This window comes from Plodia interpunctella, chromosome 14 (genome assembly GCF_027563975.2).
Source record: "Plodia interpunctella isolate USDA-ARS_2022_Savannah chromosome 14, ilPloInte3.2, whole genome shotgun sequence".
NCBI classification, from domain to species: Eukaryota; Metazoa; Arthropoda; class Insecta; order Lepidoptera; family Pyralidae; genus Plodia; species Plodia interpunctella.
The window spans coordinates 6,804,509-6,825,316 of NC_071307.1; the positions used below are offsets into that span (position 1 = coordinate 6,804,509).

The following is a 20,808-nucleotide window of genomic DNA, read 5'->3' on the forward strand; positions in this document are numbered from 1 at the left end:
TTTCATATTTTTCCCCTTCCCTTCCCATATTCCCATAGCACGAACGGTAAACTACGAGAAAAGAAAAATAGAAATGTTAAATGTGTAAAGCTGAAACGACATCAGAAAATATTCTCACGTCAGCCGAAATAACTGGTAAAGCATGAAGTGAGACATTATATTTTATTCACCAGCTATGCAGAAGAATTGAACGGGGACGCACATTGCCTTACATTATAAAGATGTATATAGGCGTGGGCCCAATATTTTACGACCTTTCGTGGCATAATGGTCATCTTATTTAACAGACTTGCTATACTGGAGGTCAAAATTGACAATGATCGATTTCAGACAGGTATTGGATGTTTATTTATTCATATTAAATATATGTTATAAAATGTTATGAAATATATAATCGTTGAGTATCTTTCTTAATCGAATTTCTTTCTTTTTGTCATATGCCTGTGCAAAGGTCATTTAAAATAATATACGTAGATTTGCTCTTATTGTGCCAATGCCTGAACAATATACGTCGATTCACCACAATGTATACGTAGCATTCTTTGTGGCGGGAAATTGATACCCCCGTTAGAGTCTACGTCTATAAAGTGTAGAATATAAACGAGGACGACGTGTCCTTTTGGTTGGCTATATATTTATCAACCCTTTAAGATCTAGTGTTGCCAGCCAAGAGGACACTATTTGGTATTCTTCTTCTTCATAGTCGTATTCCTCATGGCTGAGGGTCGTGGTCATTACGTGGAATGAAACACACACAACAACTTTCTTGGTATTATTAATGGAGTGATTTGCCATTGCCTTCTCCATTTCACACACAAGTTAATAATAATCAACCAGTGTGCAGTTTTCCTCACGATGTTTTCCTTCACCGGAAGCAAGTGGTGGTCTATGAAAACATACATGAGTCAGATTGGTATACAAAGTCATGTGGCACGAGTAGGATTCGAACCTGGGACCTTTCGATCCACAGGCGGGCGTCTTAACCATTACACCACCACCGCTTCTGCTATTCGCATTTAGTATTGCAACGACAAAAATGTAGTTTGCTAAAAATCAGTTCTACTATTTATTTTTGAAAAAGTCGGTGGTAAACTTAATTTTAAGTATTTTTAAAGGTTGATTAACGTAAAAGTTGATTGGTGCAACCCACTCTTAGTGTATTCTAAGTTTATGACAATGTATATATATATATATATATATATATATATATATATATATATGAAGCTCTGTTGAAATTGCGTTGTAATTTTATAGATTCGTGTAACAATATATTTGAACACATGCTTTAACATTCATACAAAGCTTACACAATTACACACCAAAAAATATATATCTGAAAGTCCATATTAGATAATGGATGGAAAATTACAGGCTCCAATCTCGTTTCTAAGGAAAGTTATTTAAAAAATTGTAAAAATTCACCAACTTTTCCATATTAATTTGGGTTTTTTCTGCCGCTTTTTAATATTGCCAATTTTCCAGATTGGAAAAAGTTTTGTGGTATCTTAATTATTACTTAATGAAACGATTAAGGAAAATCATGTGATGAAAAAAATGTAATCTTAATTTATTAATTAAAAAATAACTACGTTTAGGTTGCGCCGTGAACCTTGACGTAAATTTTAACGTGCGTAAAGTATGCCATTTTGTGTAATCGTTAACGGCGCGCAGTTTAAAGTCAACGTTAAAGTTGACTAATTACAGAGGTAGAGTTTACTTGTATATATTAACTATAATATTCGATCAGTATTTTTTTCTTAAAACTAGATAACTTGTTTTCATTTGAGCGTTTTTCCGGTTCTTTCCCCAGCCACAGAGCAATAGACCCCAAGGTCTTGAAAATAAACATAATAATGTTAAAATAAAGAATAAAACTATATTTAATATGGTCAGGTTGACAATTAAACTAAAAAATATTGTATAACTACAAATTTTCTAAACAAAATCCTCAAAGTGAAAAATAAAATCGTATTTATTCACTACAGAGTGACAGAATGACAGAATGTGGAACTAAAACACAATTTATATTATGAGCATTTATAAAATTCCGAAATAACATTACTTACAGAGACATACTCTTTTCCTTTGCGGCGACATTTGTTTCTGAAGTATTACCTTAATTTAGCTTGATATATCTGTTTGTTTATCCTGTTCAGTAAATATTAATTTAATAGCTCACTGGCCACGAATGAGCTATGATTTGAAATAATTACATCCCAATCCCGACTAATTTAATACATTCGAAAGCAATTTATTTGTACTTCTTTATTTCCTCTTGCAATTTTGAATGTATGTAGTTCACAGAGAACTAGTACCAATAATCCAGAAAACAAGAATTGCTCCCATGGGAAAGACACGTGAGTGGATTCACGGGCTAAAGCTTTTACTTTTAGTATTTCTGTACAAAATATAAAAAAAAATACTGCCCGCGGCTTCGCCCGCGTGTGTGTTTTTTTTAAAACAGAATACAAACTTTCACTCCCCATTATAGTTTTGTAGGGGTTGATTTTTGAAAAAATAATACTCCATGTTTGAACAGGTGCCTTGATCTAATGTACATACCAAATGCACATTAGATCAAGCCATGAAAGAGGAACAGACAGACAGACTTTCGCATTTATAATATTAGTATGAATGAATACTAAGTTCATTTTATTTAAAATATACCATCTGTTCTCGCAAGAATACTTGCGAATAAATTTGAATAATATTCTAAGAAATCAAATTTATTTTGCTGAAAATTGGAACAGCTGTATATTAACAGGAGTTACATTTTTAATAGAAATCAATTTAACATAAATTAAAAATGTATAAAACTCCCAAAGAATAGAACTCCACAGCACAGCTAATTTCGAATATGTCCCAGCTTTTAAATTAAAAGTAACAAAGACCCTTTAACTTGAAGAAATATAACCTGTGGCATGGAAATTAGGTCAACGTGCTCCAACAATTCTTCCTTCAGATCTCTGGAATACTGGCACGACAGAAGAGTTTAAGATATACTTTTTATTTCTCTGACAAACGGACGAAAATATCGCATGGACGGCACGTTATTGAACACGGCACGCAATCAAACGTGGGAAAATTGTATGTTCAGTTCTCGAAGCACAAAATTTTTAGCGTGTAGATCAATGATATGTATCGTTTGTTGATGTTTAATTTAAATATATACATTGATCAGTATTAAACGCACCTTGCAAAGCACAGAAGTAAAATGTTGCTAGTATAAACATTAAAAGCCATTCAAAAAACTATGATGTCAATATAATTAAATGTGACTGAAAGTGGAAAATAAAATAACATTTTTTGTCGTAAACACAAGGACTTGATTTCTGTGCAAAATAAAACAGAGTAGGAGAGTAGGCCCTGCTTTCATATATTAAGATCTACCCCACTGCTAAGCATGTTCAATGATTATAATGACAGACACATGCCGACTCGAATGCCTGAACATTGCGTAAGTTTAAATACTTTTATACACCACAATAAAAACCAGCAATGGTATGAATCCGCAAATATTAGACAAAATATTCGACGACAGTGTGAAGCCGGCGTAAGATATTTAACAAACTTCCTTTACGAATCCCAATTCAAAGTGCACAAAGGACATAATCTTATTTAGGTACATACCTAACAGATGCTGTGTTGTTTTTACTGCTTACTTTGTTGCTAGGCGCGTCTGTTCACTGAATGGAATGTATAATACCTTTTCACCTAAGTGAAGTACCCCATCTTTGGAATAATTAATAGCAACCTTGTCGATTTTAACGCAATTTGCTGGCGCCACTAATTTGGCGCTCGGCGAGTTTGCAAACATTATGTACGGGGCCTAATTCGTCGCTTGCGTTCACGAGTTGACGTGGGGCTTGTAATTCGATTACTGGGGCCCATTCGCGGTCGCAACTAAGTTATACGTCACGTTCGCTAAGTTAAGGAGTTCGATTTTCGCAAGAACGCTTGATTTTCTGACATGGATTAAGGTCATTAAAAATGTAGACAGACAGCAACTTAATAAGTCCAAAGTATATTTGTTATTCAGTACCCTAATTTATATATTCAAAAAATTAATATATAAAAAAATATCTGTATTTTTGAACAAATATCATAAACTATATTCAATATCTAAAATATATTTGTTACGCCAGCAACTTAGTGTCGTAATATCAATAGCAAAATATGCAACATGAAGAATTTCTAAAAGAAGCAAAGTGGATGTCAAGTTACACAAATAGACAGATAAACAGATAAAGATAAATAAGGTCGTCGTGACGCCCCGTTTAATGGGACGTCCCGCCGCGAAACAATATCCTTTGATATTATTTGCAAATCGTTGCGTTATGGTGTAAACAAATCTTTACGCTACGGTGTGACAGGGGGTCGCCGATTACGTTCGATGTTTGAATTTGATGAATATTATGCAGTTTCATAAAATATGATTAAACATACAATAGGAATGATTTATGGAAACAAATTGAAATGATATTTATACAGTTCCATAACAATGACACAATTCATAGAAATCCAATTAAACTGGCTATGACTCTTGTAATTAATTTACAGAACAATATACACGAGCATATTACAAACAGACATTCAGTCAAAAAAGTATCGCGAATGGGTGATTTGTTTATGGTTCCAAATTAATATATTTTTTTGTTGTTGTTAGATTGGCATTACTTTTTTCATTTTGGTGCGTAGTTTCATTTGTTATTTATATTGAATACAGTGTTATTTTTAGTTATATAATATATATAGTGTACATTTGGATTTTCATAATGGACAAAAACATCGAACAAAGAGTTTGTCTTAAATTTTGCATGGAATTTCGTGTTCGGAGTCACTGAAAATGTTACAGAAGGCTTATGGTGAATCGACTATCACCAATCAACTATCACCAGGTGATCAAAAACACGTGAAACATGGAAAAAGCGTTAAAAAAAATATTTTGATGATTGGATTATTCGTTGGTGTAAGTGTATCACTTTTGAAAGAGCATACTTTGAAGGTGATAAAATACATTTAGATGAATAATTAACATTTTGAGTATTATTCATCTTTTCCCGGTACTTTTTTGACAGAGCAGTACTTCCTGGAATAATACTAAAATCAAAAGCGGTTTCGATTTCCGCTCGATTATCAATATTAAAATCAATTAAGTATTGTGGGTGTGTTTAAAACAGATTTTTTATTTTGTCGACTCTGTTTAAGCGTTTTACTTTAGTATAACTTGATGTACTAACCAATCAATAAACCAATTGAACAGTATTACTAAAACAATAAGGAACATTTTCAGTTCACAGTATTTCAGACCGACTGTCTATTACTGTCAGAAAGAAAATGTAGTGAAAAGGGGATGAAATCTGACCCTCGGAGGGAATGATCCTTCATATTGTTTGCTTGTGTGAATCCAGCAGTGATCGAAAAAAGGGTCCGATAAAGGATCAAAGTGACCTCAAATTTTGGCTTCGATTTGGGAACAGATTTTTTAAATAGCTTGAAAGATGTGTCAATTAGAATGTTAGACTTAATTTATTTGTAAATAGGTACCTACTTAAAATAATGATGAAAATACTGCTATATCATATAACAATAATTATGACCGTATTTATTATTTTATTTATTATTTTACAGTCTTAGACACATAAATAAATATATAAATAAATATTTTTAAGGTTAATAATCTTACTTTAGGGCTAACTCAATCTGTGTGAGCACAAATCACACAGATTGAGTTAGCCCTAAAGTAAGTTCGAGACCTGTGTTATGAGATACTAACTCAATGGTACTATATTTTATAACATATACATATATAGATAAACATCCAAAACCCGGGCCAATCAGAAAAAGATCATTTTCCATCATGACCCGACCGGGGATCGAACCCGGGACCTCTCGGTTCAGTGGCAAGAACTTTACCACTGCGCCACCGAGGTCGTCAAAAATAAAATAAGTACATAAAATAAGTAACACAACAAAATAAATTTTATTGTGTCCGATTACCTCCACAGTCACGTACATTATTACAACACTTTATGAAATAAATTTTCTTTTATAGATTTTAAATACTTATAATTTTTTTCTCCTGATGTACCTACTTAATTTTTAGTTATTTATAGGTATTACTTAATAATACGTAATATTAAGGAAAATAAATCCTACTGCTTATAAATATTCCGCAAAAAGCAGTCTGCATCAAAAAATATTCACTTAAAATATTTGTGCCACAATAAATGATAAAAAAAAATATCTTGTCTAACAGAAGGGGGAACTTCCCGAACAGAAACCGACCGTAACAAAACAGTTTTAAACACGCAAAACTTCCTTTCTGTTTACATATCAACTGATTGTTTCGAACAACTTCCAAATGGAAATTTATACACATTTCCTAAAACGTCAATTTACGAGTCGTTATTCTTCAATCATAAACGTATTGTGTTGCCTCCCTTCAAATTAAATTTCTTTGTGGAACATACAGGGTGTATTATATACGGAGAATATTGTTGAGAACAATGGGGTGTATGAGAAAATCGATACGCTTAAGAAACAATGTTTAGGAACCTTATACCTATTGTGATCTTATTTATAATTATCATAACAACACTTTCTCAGTCGTAAGAATTTTTTGTTATGTATTTAAATACTATATACTTGAAGTAGATACCAAGCTAGAAACAAATCCTAATCTATACTATCATTATAAAGAGGTGATAACTAGATCTCTCTGCCACTTTTTTGAAAAACAAAATACATATATTGAACATGTGTTACTCAAAATTTTTCCGTTTACTTTCTCCGCTCATTTCACGTGGCTGAAAACTGGAACATCCATTTAGCTGTCAGAAACGAAATGATTCTCCAAGAGCAGTGAATGCTTTTACTGTTAAAATAAATTAGTGTGGGAAGATACATCTGCGCAACTCAAACAAAGCAAGAAAACTGCTGGGGCGAATGAACCAATTAGGACACTTGTTAGGTTCAGGCTTTAACAATTAACACATATATTTTTCTACTTATACATGTATTTTTCCAAGGTTTATGAGATTTTGCCCGCGGTTCAAATTATTCCCGCGCTATGGAATTCTCAATTTCGTAGGAGATATTCCGTTTATAACACCGATTCGAATAGTTCCTAGCTGAATAGCTAGCTTAGCTTGTTTATTCACATTCGCATTAACATTCGGCACTGCTGCGACAGACATGCTGGGCTGGAGCGACAGTTTTAACTATTTTATTTGTTATTATTTGAAATATGTATTTCTAACTTTGTAATAGTAATTTATTTATTTGTAATAGTAATTGATAGTTGATTGGAAATAAATTAATTTTATTTTATTTTAGGACATGGATGTTATTTAAATATTTCGAGTGCTAATTAATTCATTGTGGTGCTCGTCATCCGAGTGACAAACACAGTGCTGCGTGGGATAACAAAAATGTATAAATGCGGCAAAAAAGTCGGTTAGATTGAGTTGGGACTGGGCGGGTCACGTCTGCCGCATGTATCCGGAATGATGTACAGATGGACAGACATATTGACCACATGGATTCTTATCAACGGCTACCGGAAAAGTGGAAGGTCAAGGACAAGATGGTCATATGACTTCGGCAAGGAATAGAGAGAAAATACCAAACACTCGTAGCCCAGCAGTGGAAACAAAAATTTCTAGAGAAAAATTCGAGGAATAATAATAAATCACAAGGATTTATTTTAAGAATTTCTATATAGTAAATGCTTCTAATTTACGGTGTTAGATGTCTAAAAACAAATAAAAACACCGAATTTATTAGCAATATAAAATAATTTACAAAAACAATAACCAAGTGGAACCGATGTCGTTGCAAATTGAGTTTGACGAGTTCGTATTGATGATGCGCGAGACACAGTCTGACAGAAAATTAAGTTATTCGGTTGGGGATATTTATCTACCAAAATCAGATTTATCCTTCTAAGTTTTTGTCTGGAAGGATATTGCTTCTTTTAAATTATTATTTTATTGTTTAAAAGTCTTTTGAATGAACAAAAGCGTATAAAAGCGTTCGTACGGTTGTCCTACACTCTTACATTACATATAACACATTAAAAAAGTTAATATTAGATATATACAAAACAGTTAAAAACTTAATCCTCCGAAAATGGATATTTCGTTTTGAATTACAATGTGCTTACAAAATGATGATCAATATAAATAACTGCAAAATACGTGTTCCAGAGCTCACGACACAATTGTACAATACTAACGGTTTATTTCGGGAACTGGACAATGTCAAACAATATTCATGATAATAGTTTAGGTGAGGTGACTAAGGGACTGATAACCTAGGCAGCTGACAGGCAACGAGATCTTCTCCAAGAAAGGTTAACGTTAGGCAGGCGGCTATAAAACCACAGCCGTATGTTTAAAATTTTAAGGTATGTTTTTATGCTGACCCCGCGCTTCGTGACGTCACAGCTCCAAATGCAGCGTGGACAAGCAGAGTTGAGGGATAGAGTTTAGTAATAATTATAAATAATAGTGTAAGTATAACCTATCAATCTATCGTTGGTTGACTGAAACAGAATCCCTTCATGTGATTTGTCCGCCATTATATATTTACCTATTGTAATCGTATTCGATGTCGCTATTAATTAAAAAATATTGATAAAAATGGTGCCCCTAGCGTGCGGGTTACCCCACGCTGAATTGTCTGTTAGGTATTCAGAAGAGGTTACTCAAACACCAGCAATACCAGCATGTATATTCACGGACCCTAGCCTGCACTAAATCTTTATACGTTCCAGTGACTCCAGTAACCCAGAAATCCAAATCTACATTGTAAATACAGTTGCCAGGATGTGTGTGCTTGTATACTGTACCATGTGTTTTACTGTGTTGCTGAAATGGGGAAAACGAACATTGTCTAAACATTGTTTGAACGAACTGAGCACGAAATATTTAAACAACTTTCCCTAATAGAATACTTTTGTTTGACGACCTTTATGGCCTAATGGTCATCATCATTAGGACTATCTGGACTGCTACACTGGAGGTCCCGTGTGTTACCGATACATAAGTCGTTCCCTGCATTAATTTATACTGTGGGCTGGCGGCAATGCGTATGCTTTTACTATACTGGGACACGCGCAAATAACGCGCCTTATTTGGTAATGTTCGCGGTCCTCGATCGTGATTGGCGCTCGCAGTCGCTTTAGACCGTGGATAGCATCACGCGTTCCCGCTTCCCGCGCCCGCTCTCAAGTCAGTCTGTGTCGTCGTTCGTCTTGTAACAGTCGTGTGTGCTAAGATAAATGTTCCGTGATTGTAAAGTGTCAAGGCTCCTCATTGTACGATAATAAACGCTGTTGTACCTACCTAAGTCCACTAATCTTTCATTTCTAACATCTGGTCCATTCGAGTCGGACAGTTAATATTAAAGTGCAACCGCGTCGCGTTCCGCGTGCCTCAGTCAGGACACCTACCAGTGAACTCGTTTCATCACAATGGTGGGAACAAGAAGCACGGCGAGGGAACCACTCGAGGAGCCATCGTCCATCACGGAGTCACCCCGACCTATAGTCACTAGCAGCGGCACTCAAGATGAAACGCTGCACGACACGGCCGCAGCACTGCCGCCCGGTGGCACTTCGGCACCCGTCGCTCCCGTCACAACTGCGTCCAATGGGTCGCACGCCACCACGACGGCGGGAGTACCACAGCCAAACGACACCAGCCAGCCGTTGAGAGACCTAACGGCGGCTTTATTAGAGGTAGTTCGCGGGGTTCGCCCCGCACCCGCGACTCACAGGTATGCTGACTTACCTTACTTTAATGGAAATACTGGTGACTGGTTATATTTTAAAAGTGCATTTGTCGAGTCACAGTCCGCCTTTACGGAGGCGGAAAATAAGGCCCGGCTTCGCAAGTGCCTAAAGGGAGTAGCTTTGGAATCGGTAAAGGGTTTATTTGTAGGAGGTATTGAAGCGCTAGAAATTGTGGAAAGGCTAGAAGCACGTTTCGGCCGACCACACGCTTTGGTTACAAACGAACTGGAAAAATTACGCCACTTACCAAAGTTGGTAGATAGTCCAAGGGAAGTCTGTATTTTTGCTTCTAAAGTAAATAATATTATATCTACTATAAAGGCACTAAATAAAATCGAGTACTTACATAACCCAGAAATTACTAACATTGTATGCGATAAATTAACGACAGTTTTACGACATAGGTGGTATGATTTTGAGGCTTTGGCGGATGCATCTGAACCTAGGCTGCTTGTCATTGCTCGTTTCTTAGACAGAGAGGCTGATCTCAATTCTAGGCATGCCAAATGTGAGATAGTCGAAGAGCGAAAGGACTGCAAGCGCCATCACTGTGGCACCACAAACACAAAAGTCAACATGTGCCCTATATGCAACGCCTCAAGCCATTATACCCCGGCATGCCCTAAATTTATATCCATAACCGCTTCAGAAAGGTGGGAGGCAGCTCGTAAAAACAAATTATGTTTTAGATGCCTTGGCAAACGGACATGGAATCACAGATGCAAAGGGAAGAAGTGCGAAGCGCAAGGCTGCGAGTACTACCACCACAAGCTGCTGCACGACGACGCAGCGCAGCCAATGAAGAGTGACAACGGCGTGGCGGCACCACGACAGCGAACGCAAAGCAACAGAGCCGGAGGTCAAGCGACTGTCTTCGAGTCGTGTAGCAACGCGACTACAGCAGCGGCGGGAGCACTGCGTTCGGTGCAAACCTACCTCAAAGTTTTACCAGTTCAATTATCGGGACCACATGGTGAGATAGATACTTATGCCTTATTAGATGACGGGTCCACCATTACATTGCTGACATCAAGTCTGGCAGACAAGATTGGTGTCGCTGGGCCAGCAGCACCTTTTGTCATAGAGGCCATAGCAGGAGCGCACATCGACGCTGTTAACTCCCAGCGAGTAAAGTTCTCCATTAAAGGTAAGTACACAAATAATAAAATTAATATCGAGGCACGTACCATAGATAGTTTGAACATTTCCCCCCAGTCTGTGCCAACCGAAGCCCTAGCTCATTGTGAACATCTACAAGACATTAGTGACCAACTTGTCTATGCAACAGCGGAACCACTTATACTAATAGGACAAGACAATTGGTCCCTGCTCATTGCATCTGAGGTACGACGTGGTAAGCTAGAACAGCCAGTGGCGTCGCACACACCTCTCGGCTGGGTATTACACGGACAAAAAAGAGTATGTCCCTACGGTCGCGGTGGCTACATGCTGCAAGAGCGTTTTCATTGCAGCCATGCACATATGAAAGACGAAGCCCTTGAACAATTAATAAAGGAGCACTACGATTTGGAGTCATTGGGAGTAGAGCCGCGCCGACCTCAAGCTGACCCTGAAATCCGCGCATTGCAAATATTGCAGAAAACAACCAAAGCGCTAACCGAGGGTGGCTATGAAACAGGTCTACTATGGAAAGAAGAAGGTAAGCCTTTCCCTAATAATTATCAGGCTGTGCTCGGTAGATTACAGGGCGTAGAAAAACGACTTAAGAAAAATCCAGCGTTGAGTCAGAAATACAAAGAACAAATGCATTCTCTGTTTGAAAATAAATACGCCGAACTCGCCCCGACAGCGCCCCCTGTTGGCAACACCTGGTATCTGCCTCATTTTCCGGTAGTGAACCCCTCAAAACCCGGTAAAGTTCGTATAGTTAAAGATGCAGCCGCACGTACCGATGGTGTTTGCCTTAATGATTATTTATTAACTGGCCCCGATCTGTTACAATCTTTACTAGGTGTCCTTATGCGGTTTAGACAGAAACCAGTTGCAGTAGCCGCTGACATAAAGGACATGTTCCTCCGCATAAAAATAAGAGTGAGCGATAGAGACGCTTTACGTTTTCTATGGCGTGACGAGACAGACCACGCACCCATGGAGTACAGAATGACATCTCTTCTCTTCGGTGCCACTTCGTCACCTAGCACTGCAATCTATGTGAAGAACCATAATGCTCTGTTACATCAAGAAGAATTTCCCGAAGCTGTAGATCCTATAATAAACAATCACTATATGGATGACTATTTACAGAGTTTTGACACCGCGGCTGAGGCGAACCGTGTGGCTCAGGCAGTGGATGCTGTACACCGTCGAGGCAACTTCGTGCTGCAGAAGTGGGCATCGAATGACAGCAACGCCATCGCCGGTCTCGCAGTAGAGCCCATGACTCCTAATGTCAACATCAACGAAGAAGAAAAAATATTGGGGCTCGTTTGGCGAATAGCCGACGACACCCTGGGTTTTAATTTATCTAAATTTTCCTTCAACAATAGTATTACTAAACGTCAATTGTTGAAAGAAGTTATGTCTCTCTATGATCCTTTAGGCCTTGTAACGCCAATTACCATCCAAGGCAAACAAATATTACAAGAGGCTTGGCGCAGTAACGTTGGGTGGGATGACCCCTTACCATTTAAATTAGAACAAGTTTGGCAGACTTGGTTAATTTCTTTACAAGGTTTAAAGGATGTAGCACTACCCCGATGTTACCCATTATTTAGTTCAGCAGAGACACTTGAGCTGCACGTTTTTGTTGACGCGAGCGAAGTCGCCTACGCCGCTGCGGCTTATTGGCGGTCAGTAAACGACAAAGGCGAGGTACAGGTCTCGCTCGCGGCAGCAAAGGCACGTGTGGCCCCCATTAAGATTGTTTCTATACCTAGACTTGAATTACAGGCGGCTGTTCTGGGTGGTCGGCTGGCGCACGCCGTCGAGCTTCATCACTCGCGTCGCCCGGATCGTCGCGTGCTGTGGACTGACTCGCGCACCGTGTTGTCGTGGCTGCGCGCGGGCTCGCGTTCATTCAAACCCTTCGTAGCGCACCGCGTGGCCGAACTGGAAGAGACCACAACGACCTCGGAGTGGAGATGGGTGCCCACAGCTGACAACGTCGCCGACGACGCTACTCGTCGCGTACAGACCGACTTCACAGCTGCACATCGTTGGTTTCGAGGCCCGGAATTTCTATACAAAGAAGAAAAACTCTGGCCGCACGACAAGGACCCGCTCCATTCCACAGAAACTGGCGAAGAACGTGTGGCTGCGACCACCATTCGCCCGCAACTCAAAGATGCCCTACCCGATGTGTCGAGATTCTCATCCTGGATCCATCTAATCAGATCAACCGCACGCATACTGCAATTCATCGATCGCTGCAAAACCCACACCGTCACCGCCATGCGTAGAAAACGCACTCGCTGCACTCCATCTGAGGACCCTGACTGGACAGGCGTCCAGCCCCGGTCATCCCGCGCTAGCGCAAGAACGACTCCACAGCGCAACCACAGCAATGCTAGCGCCTCCCGCACCTACGTGCCCCTCGCAGCCTTTTACACGCGCCGCGCTGAACTCATATGGACACGCGCCCTTCAGGAAGACTGCTTTTCGTCGGAGCTACGTGACATCACCGGCGGGAGGAGACTATCTACTGACAGTCGCCTTCGACATCTATCCTTGACTATGGACCAAAATGGCGTAATGAGGTTACGCTCTCGAACTGCCGCCGCGACTGATATCAACGAGGAAACTCTGTCCCCAGCAGTGTTAGACGGAGACCACGCCTACAGTCGACTGTATATAAACTGGATCCACCGAAAGTTACATCATAGCGGCGTCGAATGCGTTACAAATGAGATACGCCAAAGATTTTGGATGCTACGCATTAGACCCACAGTAAGAGCAGTCATCAGACGATGCCAGCCCTGCAGACTGCGCCGTGCCACGCCTCCGGAACCGCTGACGGGGAACCTGCCACCGTGTCGCCTCACCCATCATCAGCGTCCATTCACACAAACAGGATTGGATTATTTCGGGCCGCTTTCAGTCACCATAGCGAGACACCATGAGAAGCGCTACGTTGCCTTATTTACCTGCTTGACGACAAGGGCAGTTCATTTAGAAATAGCGTCGTCACTCTCTGCTGATGCTGCTGTGCTCGCACTACGTCGTATGATGGCTAGACGTGGTTGCCCCGACACTGTATGGAGTGACAATGGTTCTAACTTCCACGGAGCTGATGCTGAACTACGAAAGGCAGCCCTAACCTCTATGAAACAAGAAGCGGACATTCGACAAATAAACTGGCACTACATTCCTCCAGGTGCACCGTTCATGGGCGGAGCTTGGGAACGGTTAGTGCGTTCAGTTAAAACCGCACTGACGGCTACATTGCACGAACGTCACCCTCACGAAGACGTCCTCCACACTCTACTTACGGAAGTCGAACATACGATTAATTCTCGACCACTGTCACACGTGTCGGTCGCACCGGAAGACGACACCGCCTTAACCCCTAACCACTTCCTATTAGGGGGTCCTTCAAAGGTTCCATTACCGGGCGCATTTACCAAGGTAGACGAGCTTGGACGGTCGCATTGGAAAGCTGCTCAACGATTGGCTGATCTATTCTGGCAGCGCTGGGTGCGGGAAGTCCTACCTCTCCTTCATCATCGGCGGGAGCCGCATGGTCACGGCGAGGCGGTAAAAGTAGGCGATGTGGTCGTCATAGTGGACTCCACGTTACCACGAAACGTATGGCCGAAGGGAAGGGTGGAGCAGGTCTATCCAGGCGCGGACGGAGTAATACGAGTCGTAGACGTCAAAACTAAGAATGGCCTAATGCGTCGCCCGACTAAGCGTTTAGTTATATTGCCAGTAGAATGTTAAGCTGCGTTGTTTGTATAATTCTCCAAAAGTCAGATTTGTAATTCATTTAGTCTATAACTTCAATGTAATAATTCAAGTTATCATTGAACTTTATTAGTTATATTCATAATTTGTTTAATCTGCCTATAACTATACTAGTTGTTGAACTGTAATAGTTGTTGTATACATGACGCGTTTTGTCGTGGGCTTGTCACGACATAGTAACTCAAATTATTCCTTACAATCGATAAGCTTATATTACGGTACAGCGCGTCATTGTATTCATTGGAAATTATGTTCCTGTGTAAGTCATTGTATTCATTGGAATTATGTTCCTGTGTAAATCATTTTATTCATTGGAATTATGTGCCTGTGTAAATCATTTTATTCATTGGAATTATGTTCCTGTGTAAGTCATTGTATTCATTGGAATTATGTTCCTGTGTAAATAATTTTATTCATTGAAATTATGTTCATGTGTAAATCATTGTGTTCGTTAGAATACTTATATGTTTTGTGTACGTAATTGTAAATGTTAGCATTTATTGTATATTTCCTTGTACACCGAGCTATAACTTGTACCAGTTAGCTAAGTAAGGACCACTCAAGTATTAACTTGTCATCAACGGGATTACATGTATCGGTAGCTGAATACTGCCTATATGTTTACTGCGTTCACACGGCGGGAGGATGTTACCGATACATAAGTCGTTCCCTGCATTAATTTATACTGTGGGCTGGCGGCAATGCGTATGCTTTTACTATACTGGGACACGCGCAAATAACGCGCCTTATTTGGTAATGTTCGCGGTCCTCGATCGTGATTGGCGCTCGCAGTCGCTTTAGACCGTGGATAGCATCACGCGTTCCCGCTTCCCGCGCCCGCTCTCAAGTCAGTCTGTGTCGTCGTTCGTCTTGTAACAGTCGTGTGTGCTAAGATAAATGTTCCGTGATTGTAAAGTGTCAAGGCTCCTCATTGTACGATAATAAACGCTGTTGTACCTACCTAAGTCCACTAATCTTTCATTTCTAACACCGTGTACGATCGCCAGTCAGTCTAGGTGGAAAATTACGACGACGCGAAAATATTTTAATATCAGTAAAATAATACGCAAAATGTTTAAGAAACTCCGTATATTCTGTTATCGCTTATGCAATTCCATCTTTTGTCGCCTGTCTCGTGTGCATTCAATTTGCGAGAACAGAGAACACACACTTTATGACGACGTCGAGGAAAATGAAAAATATTCCGATCGTGAGATTAAATTTGTTTAAAATAGAATTGTTTAAAATAAATCTTCATTTAGATATGTTGTCTAATCATTATAGTATCTATATTTTTTTGACGCATATATCAACAAAAAATAAATAAAATCCTACAGTACTTAATGCTCTGACGACTTAGGGATGTGTTGCCGTGAAGTCCGAGGACTGAGTTAAAAACCCTTAAAATTTTAAAGATTCGACTGTTTTCTGATTTTGAAGATATATCATTATTTACCAATCATCAGCATAACGCCTACTCTCTTTGGAAATTATATTGACTCTCAACTAACTTGATAAGCGGATACTTTCACGATACAGAACACAGGCATCGTTAGCCTAATATTAATTATAGGGGATTTATAGATGTAGGGTATATTTATATTTGTATGTTCATTATTGAATAAACCAGTTAGTCAGTAACCGCCATCTTTCATTGACGTCTCACTGGCGACGAGTTTCGGTGCGTGCATTTAGGTAATTTGTGTGCGGTGTATCGCGATATTAAGCAAAATGCCGATAGGGAAATTAGAGCCTTTCGATTTGAACTCACAAAAGTGGCCGGCGTACATACGCAGAGTGCGACAATATATTGTGCTGAACGAAATCAAAGCCGAGTTGCATGTGCCCCTATTGATAACGGTCGTCGGCGAAGCTACATACTCGCTTATGTGCGATTTATCTTCGCCCGCACATCCTGAGACCAAGACATTCGACGCATTAGTCAACCTCGTAACGCAACATTTGGAACCACAACGCTCCGAGATCGCCGAACGCCACGTGTTTCGTTTGAGACGGCAACGTGTTGGCGAGACACTCACGGATTACCTGCAGAATCTTAAACATCTAGCCACTACGTGTAATTTTGGGAATAATTTAGAGGAAAACCTTCGCGACCAGTTCGTATCAGGCTTGATGAATGAGACTATGCGATCTAGAATTTTCGCTGAGGAAAATATCAATTATAAAAAGGCGGTGGAACTGGCTCTCGCGCTGGAGGCTGCAGAGAAGCACGCGGAAGTGAGCGGAGCCACATCTGTGGCTGTACAGGAGGCTTCAGGTGCTGGCGGCAGCGGCAGCGGGGCGGACGAAGGCTTGCATCAGGCGAGCGCCCGGCGCGGGGCCGGCGGGCGCGGCGCGCGACTCGGCGCGGAGACCTGCTGGCGGTGCGGGAAGGCGCACCGGCCCGACCGGTGTAGGTTTGCTAATTACAACTGTGATCGGTGCAATAAAAGAGGGCATTTGAAAATAATGTGCAAAGTGCGTGGTGATCGGTCAATAGGTCGGCAAAATTTTGTGAGTGAAATGGAGGAAGTATCGGATGATGAGGACATTTTCAACATCGAACTGATGACTACAGGTACCAAACCATTTTATATTAAAGTGAACATTGACGGTTTTCCAGTGGAGAGTGAGATAGATACGGGCAGTCGCATATCTGCAATCAGTGAAAGTTTTTATAAACAATATTTTACACATAAACCCATCACTGTCCAAAACATTGTATTGCGTAGTTATGCCGGTTCACCGATTGAATCGCTCGGGTCGATTACTGTGAACGTTACTCTCGGGCACGTAACAGCTAATAATTTAACACTTTATGTGATTAAGAATGGGAGTCGCCCACTTTTGGGCAGAGAATGGATTCGCGCTTTAAATATTAAACAAATTAGTTTTAATAAGATACGAGAAGACTCGATCGGGAACCGATTGGCTACAGAATTTCCAGAAGTGTTCACAAGTAAATTAGGAACTTGTACAAAAACAATTAAATTAGAATTAAGTGATAAGTCGCCGGTGTACGTGCGCGCGCGGCCGGTGCCGCTGGCGTTGCGCGCGCGCGTCCAGGCCGAGCTCGAGCGGCTCGAGGCCGAAGGCACCATCTATCGGGTGGAAAACTCGGAATATGGCACTCCGATTGTACCTGTGGTCAAGGAGAACGGCGATATTCGAATCTGTGGGGATTACAAAGTAACCATTAATCCGAAGTTAAAACGCGAATTTTACCCACTTCCTCGCATTGAAGAATTGTTTGCGACCCTCAGTGGGGGTGAGGAATATAGCAAAATAGATTTAACACATGCTTACGCACAGACAATGTTAACGGAAGATTCCCAGCCTTTTACTGCGATTACAACCCACCTCGGCACGTTCGCATATCGTCGTACTCCATATGGCTTATCTTGTATCCCAGAAAAGTTTCAAAAAATTGATGGAAGAAACCCTGAGAGGGGTGTCGAATACCGTTGTATTTTTGGATGACATCGCTGTCACCGGGGCGACTAGAGCATTGCACCTATGTAATTTAAGATTAGTCTTAGAAAGGTTAAAGGTCATGGGATTAACAGTTAAAATGGAAAAGTGTACATTCTTAAAAGAGAGTGTAAAATATTTAGGATTTATAATTGATAAAAAAGGCTTACATCCTGACCCGATGAAAGTGGACGCGATTGCTCGCGCCCCGCGACCAATGGACGTCACGCAGTTAAAAAGCTTCCTCGGTATTTTAAATTATTATGGTAAATTTATCCCTAACCTGAGTTTGATGATACATCCCTTGCATAAGCTTTTAAAAAAAGGAAATACGTGGAATTGGTCACCGGAGTGTGAGCACGCGTTTAAGGATGCAAAAAAGGCATTAACCAGTGACAGAGTACTAGCACACTATGAAGAGGGGCGGCCGCTCGTGCTATCGGTGGACAGCAGCGCGTACGGGGTGGGCGCCGTGCTGGCGCACAGCACACCGCAGGGCGAGCGGCCGGTCAGCTGCGCCTCGCGCACGCTCAACGATGCGGAAAAGAATTACAGTCAGTTAGACAAGGAAGCGCTCGCAATATTCTTTGGGGTAACGCGACATCACCATTATTTATTTGGTAGGAAATTTACGTTGCGCACCGATCATCAACCCTTAAGCCACATATTAGGGCCCAAACAAGGCATACCCCAAACAGCTGCGAGTCGCTTACAGCGCTGGGCGGTTCGGTTAGCTGCATATGATTTTAAAGTTGAATTTGTAAGATCGAGTGAGAACGGACCGGCAGATGCGCTGTCTCGTTTGCCTTTGTCTAGCGAGCGCCGCTGCACTACGCGGCCGCTAGGTTATATGAATATAGTTATAGACAATGTACCGGTTGATTTCAGAGATGTTAGTAAACACACAAAAGGAGATGCATTGTTAAGTAAGATATTGGGGTATGTTAAGTTCGGTTGGCCGTTAAAAGCGAGTTGTGAGGAAGAAAAATCTTATTTTGAACGGAAAAAAGATATTGTAACTGAATTAGACTGTCTTATTTACAAATATAGAATTATTATTCCACCAAAACTGCGTAAAATGGTATTAGAAGAAATACATGAAGGCCATTTAGGGATCAATAAAATGAAGAATTTGTCACGTAATTATGTTTATTGGCCTGGGTTGGATTCTGATTTAGAAACTGTTTGTCGTACATGTGAAGCATGTCGGGCGGTCCGCGACGCACCCCCTCACGCGGCTATGCATCCGTGGGAGTATCCATTGGTACCGTGGCAGCGGATACACGCTGACTTTGGAGAATATGCTGATAAACGGTACCTTATAATTGTCGATGCACACTCGAAGTGGATCGAAGTAATAACAATGACGCGAACGGATGCACTGTCAACAATTTCTGCTTTTAGGTCTATATTCGCCAGGTTTGGTCTACCTGCACTACTCGTGACTGATAACGGCCCACCATTTTTCTCTGAGGAATTTAAAAACTTTTGTTTACAAAATTGTATAAGGCATGTGACATCGGCGCCTTACCGACCGCAAGGTAATGGGGCCGCGGAAAACGCGGTAAAAACGATTAAGAAAGCAATCAAAAGGGCAGTACATACAGGAGAAAATGTTGAAAAGGCCTTAAGTGTATTTTTGTTTTCTTATCGCAACTGCGAGCATGCAACTACAGGCGTCTCGCCTGCGGTACTTATGTTGGGGAGACGGTTACGTAACCGCTTGGACGCGCTCCGTCCGGACCTAGCAACTGTCGTGCGAGCTGCTCAGCAGCGTCAGGTCACCAATGCGAAAGGTAATACCAGAGAAATAAATGTTGGTGAGCCTGTCCTAGTCCGAAACTATTCGGCAAAAGGAAATAAATGGGAGCAGGGTACGGTTACAGCGAAGACAGGACCAGTTTCATATAAAGTAGGTTTAGACAAAGGGTTAGAATGGCGTAGACATCACAATCAGTTATTGCCTGTTAAAGATAAGTCTCGTTTTTCACTGACCCAGACTAACATTAACCCTTCGCGGGAGGAAGAGAAAACAGTAGAGGACTATGCGGAAGAGTTTGAAGACGCAGCGGACGTAGGGAGTAGTGAGGACGGAAATAAGGTACCCGATATAACTATAAAACCCAGCGAAGTTAATTCAAAGCCGGTCGATTCAGAATGTTCCACTCTCCCTGAACCCAAAGTGTCTGCCCGCGCACTGCGTGCCATGAAACGGGCAATTAAACAATAAATAAAATATACTTATGTACTTATGAATTAGTAAGTAAGTTTAGACTTAAGAGGGGAAAGGTGTAGGGTATATTTATATTTGTATGTTCATTATTGAATAAACCAGTTAGTCAGTAACCGCCATCTTTCATTGACGTCTCAATAGATATGATTACTTAGTCGATAGCCAATTACGGGCTACAATAGTTTGAACATAATAGTCTTTTATATATGGGTAAAGGATACTAAGCGAAATAATGGTTGGCGAATGATACTCACAGAAATTAGAGTGGTTGTATCCTTACATTATACTTATTATTTATAAAAATCCGAAAGTTTGGGAGGATGTATGTTTGTTAATCTTTCACGCGAAATCTACTTGACGGATTGTTGTGAAATTTTGTACA

The 20,808-nt window shown here is 40.6% G+C and overlaps 2 protein-coding genes across 10 annotated transcripts in view; one reads left to right on the forward strand and one right to left on the reverse strand.

The window, feature by feature from the left end:
• Positions 1-20,808, reverse strand: part of LOC128675639 (uncharacterized protein) — a 173,164-nt gene that overhangs the window by 138,961 nt on the left and 13,395 nt on the right. The gene's annotated exons all lie outside the window — the stretch shown is intronic.
• LOC135309852 (uncharacterized protein K02A2.6-like) lies at positions 16,454-18,202 on the forward strand. The gene has a single exon (XM_064436385.1). It carries the CDS (start codon positions 16,454-16,456, stop codon positions 18,200-18,202), a length of 1,749 nt encoding a protein of 582 aa, XP_064292455.1.

What these genes read in the sequence shown, in the direction of transcription:
- LOC135309852 (XM_064436385.1), top strand. Translation starts at nt 16,454, where the DNA reads ATGCCGATAGGGAAATTAGAGCCTTTCGATTTGAACTCACAAAAGTGG.